This window comes from Malania oleifera, chromosome 6, assembly GCF_029873635.1.
Source record: "Malania oleifera isolate guangnan ecotype guangnan chromosome 6, ASM2987363v1, whole genome shotgun sequence".
Classification (NCBI taxonomy): domain Eukaryota; kingdom Viridiplantae; phylum Streptophyta; class Magnoliopsida; order Santalales; family Ximeniaceae; genus Malania; species Malania oleifera.
In genome coordinates this window covers 32,430,069-32,449,724 of record NC_080422.1, presented here as the reverse complement: position 1 = coordinate 32,449,724, position 19,656 = coordinate 32,430,069, and the positions used below count along the sequence as shown (strand labels likewise).

Below are 19,656 nucleotides of genomic sequence, written 5' to 3'. Positions count from 1 at the left end.
AGGATGATTTGCTTAAACTCTTTCATGAATTTTATGGGAATGGGATTCTAAGCAAGAGCATCAACTCTACTTTTATTACCCTAGGGCCTAAGAAATCTAGGTCTATTAAGGTTGAGGACTATAGACCTATTAGCCTAGTCTCCAGTGTTTGTAATATTATCACCAAAGTTCTAGCTAATAGGCTAAGTGTGGTGCTTGATAAGAACATTTCAACAATTCAGAGTGGTTTTGTAGGGGGTAGACAGATAATGGACACCATTTTGGTGACCAATGAGGTGGTGGAGGATATTTGAAGGAGGAAGAAGAGGGGTTTTTAATTCAAATTGGATTTTGAGAACTCTTATGACAGAGTTAGTTGGAGTTGTTTGGATAATATTTTTCCGAGAAAGGGTTTTGGTGAGCGGTGACACCGATGGTTAAGGGGTTGTTTATCCAATGTATGGTTCTCCATTGTGGTGAATGGGGAACCTAAGTCCTGGTTTAGGACTTCTAGAGGCATTAGACAAGGGGATCCACTATCACCTTTTCTTTTCGTCCTAGTAGTTGATATATTGAGTAAGATGACGGATAGGGCTATGGATTAGGGGTTGGTCAAAGTTTTGAAAGTGGGCAGGGAGGATGTGGTGGTTTCTCATCTTCAATTTGCGTACAATACAATCTCCTTTCTAGAGGATCATAGGCCTTCTTTCAAATGTATTTTGGGAATCCTTCATGTTTTTGAGAGGGTATCGTGCTAAAAATAAATTTGTAGGAGAGTGGTCTAGCCAATATTAATATGCCTCTTGAGTGTGTTAGGGAGTGGGTTTTAGAGGTGGGATGTGGTCTTTTAGGGTGGACTTTGATAGACTTCGGGGTCCCTTTAGGGGGCAAACCTAGATCCATGGATTTTTGGAATCTAGTGGTGGAAAGAGTGGCCAAGAGGTTGGATAGTTGAAAAGGGCACTTTTTTCCCTTGGGGGAAGAATTACCTTTATTCAAGCTTGTTTATCTGGCATTCCCTTATATTATTTCTCAAATTTTAAAATCCCAATGGAGATTATGAATAAGTTTGAGAAAATAACGAGAGATTTCTTATGGTCAGGAGTTGGGGATTTTCAAGATCATTTAGTTACGAGGGAGGAAGTCAATATGTCTAAAAGTGAGGAAGGGTTGGGTCTTGGTAATTTGGTATCGAAAAACATCGCTCCCCTAGCTAAATGGTTATGGCATTTTTCCTTAGAAGACCATTCCCTTTGGCATAAAATGATTAAAAGTAAGCATGGATTGGCGGTGAATGGGCGGGATACCAATGTTAGTTTGTGATGTTCTTCGGAGAGTCCATGGAAATCTATTTGTTAGATTTATCTCTTGTTCACTACTCACATTCATTTTGTTGTGGGGAGGGGTTCTCAGGTTCATTTTTAGAAAGATCTGTGATTGGGGAATGATGTTCTAACCACATTTTTCCTTGCCTCTTCCAATTGAGCTCAGGACAAGACAGTATGATTTCTTTTTTTGTGGTCGACTCAGGTCGCCCTCGAGCCTTTTGGAACTTTCATTTCAAAAGATCTATAAATGATAGAGAGATGATGGAACTTCCCCCTTGTTGTCGTTATTGAATAATTGCCATCTTTCTACAGAGAGGGATACGTAGTCTTGGGTTTTGGATCTTTTGAGGGTTTATTCTTGTTAATATTGTTTCGAGTTTTAAATGCATTCCAACTCCTGTTTTCCTCTACTTTCATGTATTTGGAAGGCCAAAGCTCCCTCAAAGATTAAGGCTTTCATTCGGCTGACTGTGCTTAATAGAATCAATACTAATAATTTGTTGCAAAATTAGGAGGCCTTTGAAGGCCTTATTTATCTCCAGATGTTTGCGTGCTTTGTTGTCTGAATTTTGAGTTGGCTTCTCATTTGTTCTTACGCAGATTTTTCTTGGAGCATCTGGAATAATTTTTTTGGCATGTTAGGAGAAGCTTGGGTTTGTCCAGCAATGGTGGATGGAATGTTGGCTATCTCTTTTGAGGGCTTCAGAAGGAAAAAGGATAGGACTGCCCTATGGAAGTGTGGAATATTTGCATTGTTGTGGGGTTTATGGTTGGACCAAAATGCACTAATTTTTACAGGGATAAAATGCAGGCAGCTGGTTTGGGAGAAGGTTTATTATTTGGCTTCTCCATGGTGCGTAGGCTCTGCTTGTTTTAAGGGAGCAAGCTTTTCAAAAATTCAGCGGGATTGGAGAAATTTTTTCCTTTGGTATTTCAAAGTATAATTTTTTTGTGTTTTTAGTCTCTTTCTCTTTATAGATGTTTCCAGAATTTTGATGGAAGATGTTTTCTTCTCCTATTTGTAAATTCTTCTCTTTCCTAATGGAATCTCTTCTCTTGCAATTGGAAAAAAAAAAAATTATTGCTTCTGTAGACAACAATGAGTAGCCTATAATAAATTGAAGTTTTTTCCGCTGCTTTCATTCAATAGCTTGAAAACTAAGTTTGAAGCTTCCTGTTGTTTTGATAAATTGCATCGCTGGAGTTATTTCGATATATTCCTTCACTAGTAACAATGTTACCTTTCAATGCTTTTTTTGTAGATAATAGAAGAAGAAAGAAAGGAATTACAACAAAGATAGGACAAGAAATTCTCAAAAATGAAAATTAAACAAGACAGGAATCCTTTGCACCATCCAGCAGTGGCAGAAGAACATAAGAAATATAACATAATAAATCAAAAGATTCTGGTAAGTACCCAAATTGACCGCAAACCTCATGTAAAAGTATCAACCACAAGCAAAATCAATGCGTCTCATACGCACTCATCATCAGGTGCATCACAGCATACCTTTTTTCTCCTCTTAATATGTATCTAGCTTTGCAACTAGCTAGCCTTCTTTTCTAAGTCTAACTTCAACCCATTCAATAACTCCTCAATATAAATTCCAATATTATTTCTTGTCAAACACTTACTTGCCCATACATTGGTACTGTTTTGACTACCAACACAAGAATTCCTACCTCCAACATATACAGACCTTGGACAGTTTGCTAACTTTCATTTAAAGCTCCCCCCTCCCCCCAACAACCCACACCCCAAATCCACCAAAAAAATGTACATTTTTGGGGGGCGAGGGGGGCGTGTGAAACAACCTTTCCCTCCTAATCACTACTTGATCCCTTACCATCTCAAGCACCATCCTATTCATCAACTGTCTGCCTTTACCATTCAAACATTGCACATCCTTCAGCTTCCAGAGAAATCTCTCTGGATTCCCCAGTAGATTACCCAGCAGCATGCAAAATAATCCTTCCCCCTCCACTTGGTCCACTTGAAAAATCTCATAAGAACCACTTAAAATGCTATCTCTCACCAGAGAAAGATCCAATAAACCACAAAAAAATGTCTCATCCACACGCACAATCTCCCAGCCAACAAAACTGGAACAACTCCCCACATCCAAGCCTTTCATCACATGGCCTCTCCACCACTTCTTGCCATGTAATTTTCTGGGCCTTAGAGCCAGTCTTCTAAAAACCCTCTTTGCTGACATATCAGGCCTCCACAGATTTCCTTTCAGGTTGAGCCTCTGCAAAGGCCAACTTCATCAGGCCCTGAAGCTAGGCTTTTGCACAGAGGGCTTGTTCCCTTTAAGTAACTGGTAACTTAAGCCTGCCATCCCTTTGCTTTCCAATAACTGGCCCAAATCCAGCACAACCATCAGGCAACCCAATTGCCATCCCTTGCCCAACTCCCACCACAACCCTACCCACCTGACAACATACTCCCCACACAACTACTTCTATCTGCAGGCCTTAGGTGAGGATTCTGCATCACCAAGTCCACTTGCATCACACCACCACACCATGAGTAAAGATTCTTCTGTCTTGCCAAGACAACCTCACTCCATAATCCAGTATTCTGCTGGGACCACAAAACTCTTGCATAAAGCCTCTCCAACTTTCTCCCTTTAGCCCCCATGTCAACAAATACTTGAAAGCAATTGCCATTCCATCCCCTAATTCCAAGAATTTTCCCATTTTTACAGGCCTAATAGTCATCCAATACAGCACCCGCCCATTCTAGTTCTTCAAAAACACCTTGCCAACCTTCCAAAGAGAGAAACCACTTCACTGCCTCAAAAGAAATCCTCATCCACAGATTGTGAATAGTGCCACACTCAATAATAAACAAAAAAATCCTTTTTCCCACTCTTTCTAGCCCCAGATCAAAATATTTCCCTTTAATCTGAACTGAGTGCAAGCTTTCTCCTCCTGGGTGTGTGACAGCCATGGCTACAAAGAAAAAGAGGGGTTTCAGGAGGGAAAAGAGGGATTTCAGGAGCCATCTTTTTTCCAGAAGAGTATTTTTACACCATTACATTGTGACTAATTACGAAATTCAATTTGTAATCATAATTATTTCTCTTGACGATCAAAAGAACCTAAAACAACTTATGCCACTATGACTATAGATATAAATACATACATAAAAGCGCATACACAACAAAATTCAACATAAAAAACTGAGTAAATTAAAGAGAACAATAGAAATGAAAAACGCAAAGAGATCTTTCACAGTGTATATTTCACAGATGAAATAAAAATTACATGAAAGTCACTATATGCATCTGAACAGTAAAAGAGACAAAAACTAGTTGTGTTTGCAAGAAATTAAAATGGAGTTGCCAGTGCCACAGATAGGATCCTACATTTCAATGGAGTTCACTTACTCAATCATACCAGACGAACTATTTGCATACGAATAAAACAGGTGATCAATTCGTTCCAACTCTTTGCTACTGGCTTTACTTGATGCTGAACAATACCATTTAAAAAATAGTTATCACCATAGGGCAATTCCAACATCTTCGTGAACTAAAAATAGAGAACAATCACGTGCAAATAACAGAAGAACAAATGAAGCACACTCAAAGCACACCAGAAACAGGAACCTGATGGCCGTAGAAAACAAATTATGCTTTTTCAATATACATGAAGCATGTTAAATATACTAATTCATTTGAGAATCCGTCAGAAATTAAGTTTGGTGGAAACCTTGATACAGAGCAAACCATCTTTTGCATGCACAACAAAACCATTGAGGGTACAAGGAACCTTAAACCCAAAATAAAGGGAGTGAACTTTTGTACAAAAAACAAAATGCAAGTTAATTGCTTGCTCGCCTCAACATTTTCAAGAACATGTATCAAGCAACCAACAGATGTTGCAATTTTTATTGATGGTTTCCCCACACAAAATGTAAAATAGAAAATTAAACCAGACAAATGACAAATAAAAAGCTGATCTTGGTGTAACAGTGACAGGGACAGCAGTGGTAAGATGACAGCAAAGACAGTACAACTGTGGAGTTGGTGATGATGGTCAAAGGCAGTGCTCATTGTTCTATGATGACGGTAGTGTTGGTGCAAAGAAAATATTGGCAGTGGCAGCAACTCAACACCAACAATAACTGATGTACAACCAAAGTCCAATAGGTTCAGGACCAGGGTCTAATATACAGGTTATCTCACAAGCAATTCATATTCATCAAACCTAATAAAAATACCTCTACTAGATATTTATAGGATTCACAGGCTTGAGGCTCAAGTGAAAACCATAGACAGTAGTTTCCTACTACAAGATGCCCTTAAATAGAATATCCTAGTAAATATAAAAAATTCCAAAAAAACAAAATACATTAACCTCCAGAAAAATTCCTAATATTAAATATTTCCTACAATCCTGAACTTACACTGTAGGGCTGTACAAGTATCTTCCATCAATTACCTGCAACAAATACAGAATATCCAGTTGAGGACCTCCTATGCCACAGAGATGCAGCCCAACTGATCTGCATATTCCTCAATTACGTTGCAACCATGATTTTGATACAATAAACCATGACCAAGTGAGCACTTGAGATAACTCAAAATGCTTACAACCACGTCCCAATGACCACTCTGTGGAGCCTCCAATAATTGACAAATGGCACTCAAAAGTCAAAACAATGGCAAAGTCTATTCTAGCAACAGAATAAATAGTTTGAATTCCCAACCAATCATCTATACAATCATTGATCAATTCTCCATCATCTACTACAAGTTTGGAGATAGGATCATAGGAGTGTCTGTAGGTTTAGATCTTAACATCCCTATCTCACATAGCAAGTCAAGTCCTTCCTCTCTAAGATAAAGAAATAATCCAATATAACTTGACAACCTCGACAAACAAGAAAAATACTTCAGTGGACCCTTGGGAGCATAGTGAGACAAGAATTTACTTTGGAAAATATCACTTGCTCAGTAAAAATGCCTTAAAACCCTGGAATCCCTTACTAATATCACCAGAAAGTACAATATCATCAACATAGACAATCAAGAGTACGAGTCATGGAATGTCAATAAAACATAGAATGGTCCACTCCACACTGCAGAAGACCAAAAGACACCACCACATCACTGAAGCAACCAAACAATGCTCAAGGACATTTCTTGAAACCATACAAGGATTTCTTCAAATGACAGGAGAAACAGAGGAATATAGAGGAAGAAATCCTTCAATAGCAAGCCTGCTCTCATGCAATGATAGTGGTAATGAGAGAGAAGGAGAGAGAGAGAGAGAGAGAACTGATTATAAGGAAAGAGGAGAGAAAATCCTCCTCATTGTCATATTTAGACTAAAGTTGAAGAATGATTGCAATATACACTGCTTATTCTCACAGGTTGCTTGAAAACTGCGACTTTTATTATTAAAGGGGAACCTAAGGTATGGTTTTCAGCCTCTAGATGAATTCAACAGAGTTGCCCATTATCTCTTTTTCTTTTTATTATTGAGGTGGACAATCTTTGTAGGATGATTAGTAGGGATATGGTATGGATAGGAGTTCTGTGCAGGTTCATTCTATTGAAAGAGATGAGGTCACTGTTTCTAATATGAATTACAATTCGCAGATGACACCATTTTTTTTCTTGTCAGATGATAAAATTGTCTTTTAAATCTTTTTATAGTAAAATAAAATTATTAAGAAAGAGAGGATACCTTTTTTTAAATACTTGTTTTGAAGCAGATTTTTTAGAGTTTCAGGATTGAGGATTAATTTGTCTGAGAGCAGTTTAGCTACAATTAACTTGAGCTCATAGATGATTTCTGATTTTTCTTCCTTAGCAGTTTGAGGGTCGTTGAGAACTTTTAACTAATTAAGAGATCCTGCTGGGTGGCAATCCTCATTCTATAGCATTCTGTAATCCTATGGTTGTGAAGATATCTATGGGATTAAATGGTTGAAAAGGTGATTTCTTCTTTTTAGGTGCTCCATTGTTCTAATTCAAGCAGTTTTGCCATCCATTCCACTTTATGTCTTGCCTTCATTTAGAATTCCTATTGGAGTAACTGAGAAGTTGGAGAATGTGATGAGGGATCTTCTTTGATGGGATGAGGGGGAAAGAGGGATCATTTGGTTGACTGGGAGATGGCGAGTACACCTAGGTCTAAGTGGGTTTGGGTCTTGGTGAATTGGTGTCTGAGAACATTTACCTCGTTGGCAAGTGATTACAAAATTTTTATCTGGAAGTTGATTCCCACTGGTTGATTAGCAATAAGTTTGGTCTTTAGGATAACAGGTGGAATGGTAGGATTGGTGCTAATGCAATCCATGCAGGTCCTTGCAGCTTTATTATGCGGATTTCTCATTTATTCTTTCCCCTGATTTAAAGTTAAATTCAAGGTGGGCAAAGGTTCCAAAGTGGTTGTTTGGAGGATGGGTGGATGGTATGGGTTTCTTTAATGGTTGTTTTCCTAGCCTTTACTCCCATTTTATACTCCATCATAAACCAATTTCAAGTATCATGGTTACTTTATGTTGGAATTTTTATTTCACAAAAATCTTGATGATGGAGATGCTTGGGGTCTTGCTGTCTTATTTGTTTTTAGATTTCATTCCGCCATTGTCTAGGGAGATGGTTATCATGGATTCTGATGGCTCTGGTGTTTTCCATGTAGATCTTCTTTTTTTCACTTAAGTCATTCACATAATTCTACTCCATGTCCTTTAGCAAATTTCAATTGGAACTTCCATCTAAGGTTAAGGCACTTGTTAAATCAATATCCTTAATAGATTAACAGCAACCAATGTTAGAGACTTACAGGTAAGAAGACCAAAGAAGGCAGTTTCTCCTGATATTTTTGTGATGTGTCATTGAATCATTGACTATTTCACACATTTTTTCACACTGCACAATTGCATGGAATACCGAAATAAGTGTTTGTTTTTTTAAAAAAAAAAAATCAGCAATGGACGTTTCATTAAAGGGCATCAAGCAGATGCCAATCAAGTACAAATGACAAGGCAGTCATCTGCGCTGCAGGGTGCCAAAAACTCAAGAATTGCAAGTGAGTCAACCAAAATAAAACCACTATGCCATCTAGTAATAGCAGCAATCCAATGGTCTTTAATAACATGTAAGGGCATGGTTGATCTTTTGAAAGCTCTCTTATTTCTTTCCCTCCACACAAACCAAAATTTGGCAAGGGGGTCTTCCTCTCTTTGCTAGAGCTTGATACCTTTCAAAGCCCATAACTCTCCTTCGACTGTTCTAGCAATAACACACAGCTGTTTAATCAAAGAAATGGCCATGTCTTGTAGGATTCTGGTCCAGGAGCAATGCAAGAGGATGTGATCAACAGTTTCGCACTTCCCAAACACAAGAAGCACCTGTTGACAAGTGGCAGCCCACTTTTCTCCAGGCTATCCACAGTATGAATTTTCCCAAGAGTTGTCTCATACAAAGAAAGCAATTTCTGTGGGGGCTGCCGTTCTCCAGATGAGATTCCAGGAAAAGTTGTTGCTAGTTATTGCCAGAGGAGTGAGTTCCTATAAAATGATTTCACAGTAAACCTGCTGCCTTTATCCAGGATCTACACAGAATCATTAGCAGTGTTCTGGTAATGGATGTAAAAGCAATCATAAAATATCAGAAAGCTCAATTTCCCAATCCAGAGGATCTCTAATCAAGGAATGTTCCAAAAATTCTTTGGTCAACAAGCCAAACTGAAGATGGAAGGGTAGTGTTGTGATAAGGCCTAAGGGGAGATTGACCACACCAAATATCATGCAAAAGGAAAACATTACCCCCATTCCTCACTTTGAAACTGATAAAGGGGAAAAAAAGCATCCCAAACTTTACTCATCAATTTCCAAACTCCGACACAATACACTCCTCCTGCAGCTTTAGTGGTCCAACCATTATGCAGAAGACCATATTTTGAAGCAATGACTCCCCTCCAAATATCCTTCTCCTTTATGAATTTCCAAAGACATTTTCCAAGGAAGGCTTTGTTGAATGTAGAGAGGAATTTGATCCCAAGCCTCCACATCTTAAAGGTTGCTTTATAAACCCCCATCTGAATGGACGATATCTGAATTCCTCACTCCAACTTCCCCAAAGGAATCTCCTTTGAGTTTCCTCTAACCTTTTGGCAACTGAGCAAAGGATTAAAAAAGGGGCATATTATAGATGAGGAGATTTGATAATGTGCCCTTTATGAGGATAAGTCTCCCACCTTTATGCAGATAATTCCTTTTCCAACCAGAAAGCTTTCTCTCAAATCTTTTAATGACAGGTTCCCAAACATCTTTATCTTTGAATTTAGCACAAAGAAGAAGGCCATGGTAGGTAATTGGAAAAGGCCCTAGATTGCATCCCAAAAGATCCACAAGGAAAGGCCCCTTAGTGCTGTTACAAGAAAAATGAGTCACTTTTCACCAAATTCACCTTCAACTCAAAGATTGCTTCAAACCCAAGAAGAATGCGATTAAGATAGAGGATCTCATAAGGGCCCACTTCACAGAAAATAATGGTATCGTCTGCTCAAAGGAGATGGGAGACTTCCATTGCTCTCATGCTCATTCCATTGCTAAGACCTTTGAGGAAGCCTTCTCAGAACCTTTTTCAACAAAAGAACTAAAACTTCCATTACCAAGATAAACAATAAGTAGAGAGGGGATAACCTTGCCTCAACCTCTAAGAGAGTGAAAAAGAATCTGCTGGGCAGCAATTGATGATCACTGAAAATGAAGAGGTTGTAATGCATTTACACCAGAACTCCCCAAAAGCCATTCTTCTAAGAATGCAAAGGAGGAAATTCCAATTCAAATGATCAAAAGCCTTCTCCATGTCATGTCCACAAACCAACCCCTTTTCTTATCCTTAACACAGACCTTCGCAACTTCATTAGCTATAACTTTAATAGCTGCATCAAAGATTTGCCAAAAGCATATTGGTGTTGGCCTATGACCTCTGGAATTGATTTTTTGCACCTCGTGGCAAGGACTTTGGGTAGGATCTCATAAATACGACCAGCAAGACTAATAGGGAAAAAATATTTAAGGTTGCAAGCACCAATCTTCTTGGGAGACTTATCCTCGTATTAGATTCTATTACAACATACTGCACCATTATGAATTTAAATCCAATTAACTGGACGAGTGTGCCACTTGCATCTGATTTTTGAGGCCATATTGCCCCCACTGTTTTGTTTAATTAGATTATTCTGTGTTGGATTACTTGAATTATTAATTATTGGATTTTTTTTGGTTATTTATGATAGTGTAAATTTTCAGGACATGGATTTCGTTTGGTACATATTTGAAATATCAGGATTCCTTGTTGAACCAAAAACAGATGTGGGCATCCTGTTTACATTCCCGGGACAAAAATATTACAAAACAAACCAAACAAAAATATTCCTATGAGGTAGGCACCCCATTTCCAAGAGTGGAATTCCCAGGAGTGTCATTCAAGGGAAACATTTTTTCATCACACAAACAAAACAACACCTTAGGGGTTTTGAAAAGAGAAAAAAGAAAAGAAAAAGAAAAAAGCACTAAGAGGCTCTCAAGAGCTTTTTTTTTTTCCCAATGCTTAGATGCTTGTGGGTCAAGAGCAATGCTAGAATGTTCAAGGATGAAATGTTTGTCTTTGAAGTTATTAAGGGAGGAAATCACTTCTCTTGCAGCTTTACGAACTAACGGTTCTGTTCAAGTATTGGGTACCCATCTTTGTCCATACGTGATGGGTACTCTCTTAAAGAAACTAATTTACGCCTTCCAACACTGGTTTACATGATCAAGCGATTTGGGAACTGCATTGATGAAGGTGTAGCTGGTTGCTTCGGGCATCATAAGACCACCGTTATGGTCAAATATAAACTCTACAAGCCTAGCTTGAAATCTAATGTAGCACAAATTATTCAAAAATGACATACTTGTCAATTTGCAAAAGCACACAAACACAATGAAGGATTATATTCACCCCTTCCTACACCACATAAACCTTGGCAAGACATATCTATAGAATTTGTTCTTGGCACATGTTTCTATATTTGTGGTGATTGGAAAGATGACTCACTTTGTTCCTAGTAATAGAAACAAGTAATGCATTACATGTGGCAACTATTTTTTATAGAGGAGGTGTGAAAAACAAAGTACCATAAAATCTAGTATAAGATGGAATGTGAAGTTTATGACCCACCACTGATGAACCTTATAGAAGAAGTATATACAAAACAAAATTTATCTTCATATTTTCATCCTCAAGCCAATGACCAAACTAAGGTTGTCAATACAAGCTTCAAATACATTGTTCAGTGGGCGATAATATTACTCAACAGGATATGGATATTACCTATTGTCGAATTTTCTTATAATAGCTAAATTAATAGTCTGTCGGATGGTTCGCCATTGGTGGTGACTAGAATGTGACCCCATTTTCCCATTGATTTCGCAATTTTGCCACCAATGGCAAGGACTAGCATAGAAGCTGAAGAATTTGGAATACACGATAGAAAACTTCATGATGAAGTTCGTCATAAAATTGCCTTGAACAACATATATAAAGGAAAGGCGGATTGACGTCATCATTTTGTTGATTTTCAAGAAAAAACATGGTGATCTTGGGTGGTAAATCTCATGTTTTTCATCTCTATTCCTCCATTATATGATATCACCTCTCCTAGTGCATAATAATGCCATTGGTTCCTTTATTACTTCAAATGGGTCTACAACTATTAAAGATTTCCATTTTTGTAGATCTCTAGAAAATAGGGAGGTGGAGGAACTCTCCTCTTTGTTGTCATTATTGGAGGGATGTCGTCACTCAATTGGGAGAGATATTTAATTATGGGATTTGGATTCTTCAAGATTTTATTCTTCTAAATCTTTCTTTCAGCATTTGGCGAGAACTTAGATGTCTTTTTCTCTTCATCGTACTATCTACAAAGCTAAAGTCTCCACTGAGATAAAGGCTTTTGTTTGGTTGGTTGTTCTTAATAGAATTAACACTAACAATCTGCTATGGGGTAGGAGGACTTTTAAAGCATTATTTGGTCAAGCGATTGTGAGATAATTCAATTTTCCAATAAGTCTTCAATGTCGTCCTGATTTGAGTAACCAATCACCTCTATTTGGCACTAACTTGCTATTAGGATCCATAGGTGTATGATGTATCAACAAGTTTGGATCCCAACATCCTTGTATCATCAGAAAGACCAAGAACATACTTTACCCCGATAAGTATTTCAATGATCCCAAATATTTGCTCTAAAACTTAGTCTGTTGAAAATGTTTTAGGCTCTAGATACCTTGATCATCATCACCAAAAATCACAATATCATTCACATACATAATAAGAAAAATCCAACCAAATGGATTATAAAGATAACACAAAGTAATAAACCACACCTCATTGAAGGCCAAACTCAAGTATTATAGCACCTAATCGACAAAACCATACTCTGGGAGACAGTTTTAAACCACATATTAATTTCTTGAGCCAACACACCAAGCTTGACTCCCCCCTGAGCAACAAACCGAGGTGGTTGCTTTGTATGGACCTCCTCCTAAAGATCACCGTACCACAAGGCATTCTTCACATCTAGTTGATGTAGAGGCCAATGAGGCGAGTAAGGAGACTTGTTAGCCTGAGTGGCTACATGATCCTAATTGTCGTATTTTGATGATAACAACCCACTAGTGGTTCTAAGTTAAACTAATTTTTGCATACTAAGCTATGGCAGGTATAAGTGGCAAAATCATACAGATACGGATGCAAAGATCAAGCGAGCATTCTTATAGGCAAAGACCGAGTGGACACCCAAATAGGCAAAGATCAAGAGGACACTCACTCAGGAGATCTCAAACACATACCAATGGAAGCTAATGTAGAATCATATCTAATGGGGAGTGTTTGAGGTAGTATTTGCTGTAACTCTTGTAGTTTTGTTTCACACATGTTTATTGAGCAAGATTTGAGCAAATTGCATGTGCATACTAGTTCATAAGAGAATATAGGATTTCACTAAGTCATAAGTTTAACACTCATGGTTTTCAAAAGACAAAACAAAGAGTTTTACAAAAATATCCTATACTCAAATGTATTTTAATATGGACAAGTTTTAAATCATATTAGTATTGTAATCTTTTAAAGACCGGTTGGGTTTAAACCTTATTCATGCACCTTAAAACCAAGTTAATGAGAAACAGGGCAAATCGTTGACGGTTTGGCCAAAGTGCATCAACGGTTTCAGGCAGAGAGTTAATTAAAATTTTGCCTGAAGAAAACCGTCGATGGTTTGGGGGAATCCGTCGACGGTTTGCGTCAAGATTCTACACCCAATGGCTATAAATGGCTAGTTTTGAAAGTAAACAATTATTTAATTGAGCCAACAGCCATAAAACGGCTTGTAAGCCAATTGGCCTATAAATACAAGGCCAAAGATTTGTTTAAGGATGGATCTTAGTGATTATCATTTCCAAGCACACTACATTTTAGTTCATCATTTTTGTGTTCAATCTCTCTCTTGCTCTCTAATCTTGTTGTGATTCATTACTTGAGAGATTAGGAATTTTTTTGTATTGTATTAAATATCCGCTCATTCAAGGAGCTTTGTTTGTAATCATTTTCATATTGCAAGGGTTCTTTGTGAACCAAGTGTTAAAGGGATTGGTTCCCGTGAGAAGGTTCTTGGTGAACCGAATTGCAAGGGTTCTTGGTGAACCTTATTGAAAGGCTCTGGGTGAGCAAAAGAGCTTTGTTCCCATGTGTAGAGGCTTCTCCACCGGTGAAGGAGGTTGATAGTGGATTGAGAATTCTTGAGTGTGTCTCAAGGCATGGACGTAGGCAAGGGGCTGAACCATGTTAATATCGTTTCTCAAGCTTCTCTTTTCTACTCTTTTATTTACGTCTTGTGCATGATTTATATTCTTTATATTGTGATATAATCATTTGTATCTTGCCAAGTTTCTTAATTTGTAGTGAAAAGTTAAAATATGCAAAAGAGTCCATTCACCCCACCCCCCTTTTCTAGACTCAACTCTAGGGCCAACAAGACTAATAGTTCGGAAACCAAGGAGAATGTGCTTGAATAATCCAAACTATACACAAGTATATCCCTTAGCTACAAAACGTGCCTTCAAATGAGCCGCAGAATCATCAAGGTTGACTTTCACAGTATATACCCAGCAACAACCAAAACAAATTTATCAAGAGGATGAGATATCAATTCCCCAAATCATTTTTCTGCAATGCACTCATCTCTTAAACCATAGAATTCCTCCATCCAGAGTGGGCCAAAGCTCCAAAAACAAATTTAGGAAAAGTAACAGAAGATAGAGTATTAATAAAACAATAATAAGAGGGTGACAAGAAGTCATAGCAAACAAAGTTGGATTTTGGACAATCTGTCATGCGCATTTACCTTTACGGACAGTAATGGAAAGATCAACATCATGGGAAATGGGATCATCAAACAAAGAAACCAAAGGTGTCACAGTAGAAGCTGAAGGTGACTCTCTTCCATTGAGCTGCCATAGTGAATACACATACAAATTAGGACAATCAAAGCGACAAGAAGGGCTCAAACTACATGGAGACACATCTGGATGATTGGGCAAAGACAACAAACTAGAATATGGAAGATTAAGCAAAAGAAACTCATTGGGTATAGAAGCACAAGGACAAAGAATAGTATGGTGTAGACTCAAAGAAGGTAACATAGGAAATAAAAAAGTGATGCAAAGTAGGACAATAACAACGATATCCCTTTTGAGTACATGAGTAGCCTAGAAAAACGCATTTTATAGCATGAGGATCCAACTTATCCACTCCAAGAGTTAACTGATGAACAAAGGACTCACACCCGAATATATGAAGAGGTAAAGAAATCACATCACAATCAGGCCGAGAAGAGCCCTCGCGCAACAACATGTGATCAGAGCCGCCAACAATTGGCTAGCGCATGGGACCTCCTCCAACAATGTTATTTCACAAACTCATAGATTAAAGTGTCATGTGACTATCTATCTCCTTGGTTTTCCAAAATATGGAAGGATTCTTGAGATTCTAAGAAGGGCAGCGATGGCCAGGATGTTTCCAGCGACTAATGAGTTTTCCAACGATTCTTGGACTGATTTATAAGCAATATATAGGTGTGGTTGATCCTCTTATAATGGCAAATTTGCATAGGATGATCAGCGATACCACAATACCTTTACTAACTCGCACTTATTAACATAACATTAGCATATACTAGCAATTCTAAATAACCATTAACAATTACAAAAACTAGATAAAGTTATATCCTTATCATCATTATATCTTTGCACCCCCTCCCCCCGGGGTGCCAGCGAAACACAATTGACTAGGATCTAACAAATAAAATAATAGAAAATGAGAAGAGAACTGAAAATAAAGGAAAAAACTTTTGTCATTACAATCTAGTAGCTGCCATCGCCTTATGTGTTTGTCCATAGCTACCACTACAGTTGTGATTTTTATTCCCACCACTATAGCAGTGTTGAGAAACCCAAAATTCTTCGAAAAAAGAAAATCATAAAGCTATATTGAGAGGGACATTATATGGCTATGCCTCAAAATACAGTAGGTGCTCATTGGAGTTGTTTCATCATAATCAACTTGAAGATTTACTTTGCTTCTACAAGGAAAAGGATCAGAGATCCACATAGACCACATTACTTATTTATTTTGATCTATTGTTGTTATTGTTAAGAAAGCATGTATGTTGCACGCAAATAAATGTGCACACAATTAATTACAAAATTAGTTAGAATGCACTAAAACATAAATAAATAAATAGACAACACTTTTCTAACTAATGCTTACAAATTTAGTTTTTAGTTTTCAATATTAATTGTTCTTTGTGTTTTTAAATGTGAAAGAAGTTTTTTTTTTTTTTTTACCAATGGTGAAAGAACATACTTTAATTTCATCTTTTAAGTTAGATATTTTTCTCTTTCATTTTTAGAAAATATTCAATAAAAGCATCAATAATCTAAGCATTTTAATCCAAACAAACCTCAAGCATTGTAATTATTTGGATAGCTTCAAATTTGTTTTTAATGGACGAAATTGTGTTTTCTTATTTATTAGGTGGCAAAAATTATATTATATCAAACTTGGAGGTGTATAATGAAAGGATGCAATGAAAGAGTGTAAAGCCAACATGTACAACATTATGCTAAGATAGTCACAAGCTTGGTGGCTAGGCTATATTATATTAGTATTGGAAGGTACAAGAAAGGGATACAATGGAAGGCTATTAAGCAATAGATACAATATTATCAGCAGCTCAACTATCAAGATGCCTCTTGAGAAAATGTGAAAACACACAATGGAACTAATGTTTCATATTGGATTTGAATTCTAATAATAGATCAACAAAAAGAAATCTACATCACTCACACTCATAAAAAGCTTCAACTTTATTTCATTGATATGTTACTGAAATAACCATAAGCTAAAAGACAAACCTTTAATTAGGATCAGGTGGCTAGAATTACATCATATCATACTTTAAGGGGTACAATGAAGGGATACGATGAAAGAGTGTTAAATGCATAAAGTATAATGTAATGGATAGCCCAAATGATAAGATGCCACTTCAGCCAATTTGAAAACAAACGAAAAAATTATTGTCGAATCACATATATCAATAAAAATCAATCTAAATCATTGATACCATTAAAAAGTTTTGAATTCATTAGACCTAGTAACTACAATTATATCATATAATACTTGAAGGAGTACAATGAAGGTGTGCTATGAAAGAGTGTGAAACAAATCTGTCTCTATGATAGAATTATTATATTATATCAATTATATCATACTTAAAGAGGTACAATAAAGAAAAGTGATGAAGAGTGTGAAACGAATGAGTAAAGAAGCCGTTGGGTTGGATAAATGACTAGAATTATATTAACCATTGGACTGGTTAAATAGATAGAATTATATTATACTATACTTGAAGGGGCACACCAGAGGACGAACCTTAGATCAACAATAAGGTTGCTCCTTTGTGAGTGGTCGGTCACTGGTTTGAGTTGAAGGAAACAACCTCTCTACATAAAAGTAAGGGTAAGGCTGCGTACACTGTGACGACCCTCCCCCACCCTCACAAAGCAAGGAGCCTAGTGACTTGGGGATGCCCTTTTTACTTGAAGGAGCACACTAAAGTAAAGTGATGAGAGAACAAATAGGTACAATATCTAGCAGCCAACAGAGTCAGTGGGAAAACACACCAAAGAACTATTATATTATAATAACATACTAGAAGGGGTGAGGAATGCATTTGAAACTAATAGGTACAAAGTTCAGACCTTTGTATGAAAAAACATGTTCATACTTCGTGTGTTAAACTTGAAGAGGTGCAATAAAGGGATACTATGAAAGAGTGTTACAGACAAGATGTCTACTCAATAAGTGTGGAACACAACATAGAACTATTATCTTTAAAAATTAAAGGGATACAATGAGTGGATGCAACCAAAAAGTGTGAAACAAATTGGTACAATGTTTTGACCATGTGTGAAGATACATTATTCCTCAAGGAATGTATGAGGGAGTGCGAAATGAATGGGTTATTGGCAGCCAATTGATAATATGCCTCTTCAATGCATGTGAAAACAAATGATGGAATTATAATATTATGAGAAACTAGAATGGATATGGGATTCTATGAAAAAGTGTGCAAAAAATACATACAATGCTTGGACTATGTGAAATCATTCGCACACTGGTTTTTTATTGGATTGTGCTTATTTATCCAATAGCCCATTTACTTAGAGTGACACAACAATCCATTCAAAATAAAAAATTCTGCTCAAACTTGTGCTCATCTATTAAGCCTAGTGCGTTAAGCCTGGCACACAAGCCTAGTGCTTGTAAGCCCGATGCACAAGCTCAGCGCATAGAAGCAAGTGGCATAAATTTGGTGCATCCCATTAGTCCAGCATATTAAACTCGTGCATACCATTAAGCCCCGTGCATTAATCTCAGTGCATACCTTTATGACTGGTGCAAGTAAACCTCATGCACAAGCCCGGAGCATGTAAGCTTGGAGCATTAGCCTTGAAGCATACCAGTAAGCCTTGTGTATGTAATGTTGGTGCATTAAACTTGATGCACTTTGTTATATAGAGCAACCAAAAATTATGGAAGACACATTTAAGGAACCAGCTTGAATATTGTATGATCTGCTTCCATACCTAACCTCTGGATGTGAGATAATTTGGTCACCTTTGCCAAGCGAAGCATTAACCCACCAGTATCCCACCAAACTAGGAAAGATAGCAACTTCCACCTGATATGCAAGTATCACTAAGCTAAGCTAATTAATGTAGCAGACCAATAAATGGCCACTACATCCACTTAAATTGCCACAATTACCCTATCAATCAGGCAGTGCCACAAGAACTGACAATCCCCAACTCTTTCACACACCTCAATTGATAATGTTCTCCCAACCTTGACTGACTGAGGCATCAGTGAAGTGCCCGCAGTCCATCCCAAGCCTCCCAAGTTTATCTCAGTTCTTATTGCATGGATAACGAAGGTGGTTTCCGATCAGCTATTGACCCAAAGACAGGAGTAAGGCGGAGACCAATCTTTGAACACAACCCAATCATTTCTAAGCTTCTATCGCACCTCAATTGATAACCAAACAACCCCCAACTCACATTTCACTTAATCGAAAAACAATGCAAACTGGCTCCAATCATGCAATACCCAAATCATTATCCAATAAATAATCACTTTCACGAGCAACAAATCAACCACATAGAATGGCCCGTCCCATAATTACAACGAATTCGAAGAAAGGAAACCATACAGAAACAAAAGAGAAAGAAGACAATCAAGCAGAGATCCTTAGATTACCGGAGCGAAAGAGATCGGCTGCTGTGGAGTTTACCGGCGTCGCGGAATTGGTTTGACCTGCCTTCCTGGTCGAAGAGCGCCGCATCTTGAACAGCTCCAGATAGAAGCTTCTCCCAAGCGATCAGCACCCTTGAACAAAAAGCTTCTGGGAAGCGTTAATATACAGGGAAGAGCGAGAAAGCGCGCGCGCCAGAGAGAGAGAGAGAGAGACTGCCTTGTGCGGGGTGTCATCCATAAAATATTTGTTTGCGGATGTATGCTGAGTTTTTTCTAGTTTTTTCTTTATTTTAAAATAATATATTAAATAATAGCCTCGAGAAAATATTTCTCAGAATGACGCTCACGTAATTTCGCTGCTTAATTTAATAAGATTTAAACAAATCTTACTAGATTAAACAACAAAATTTAAAGGGTCAAGCAAATCAGATGATGACGTATGTCAAGACAAATCTCGCTGA

At 37.5% G+C, this 19,656-nt stretch overlaps 1 protein-coding gene across 2 annotated transcripts in view; it reads right to left on the bottom strand.

Moving 5' to 3' along the window:
* Positions 1-19,446, bottom strand: part of LOC131157292 (uncharacterized) — a 66,933-nt gene extending 47,487 nt beyond the window's left edge. Inside the window, exons 1-2 of one of the 2 annotated variants that reach the window (XR_009137246.1) lie at positions 19,199-19,446; positions 4,703-4,787 (exon numbers count right to left, since the gene is read on the bottom strand). Coding sequence is in view for 1 of the 2 variants with exons in the window: in XM_058111333.1 (XP_057967316.1) it covers positions 4,703-4,787; positions 19,199-19,283 (170 nt within the window). In the remaining variant the exon portion in view is untranslated. The remainder of the gene's footprint in view (positions 1-4,702; positions 4,788-19,198) is intronic. The other variant, XM_058111333.1, reaches the window with a different exon arrangement.
* Positions 19,447-19,656: the final 210 nt, after the last annotated feature.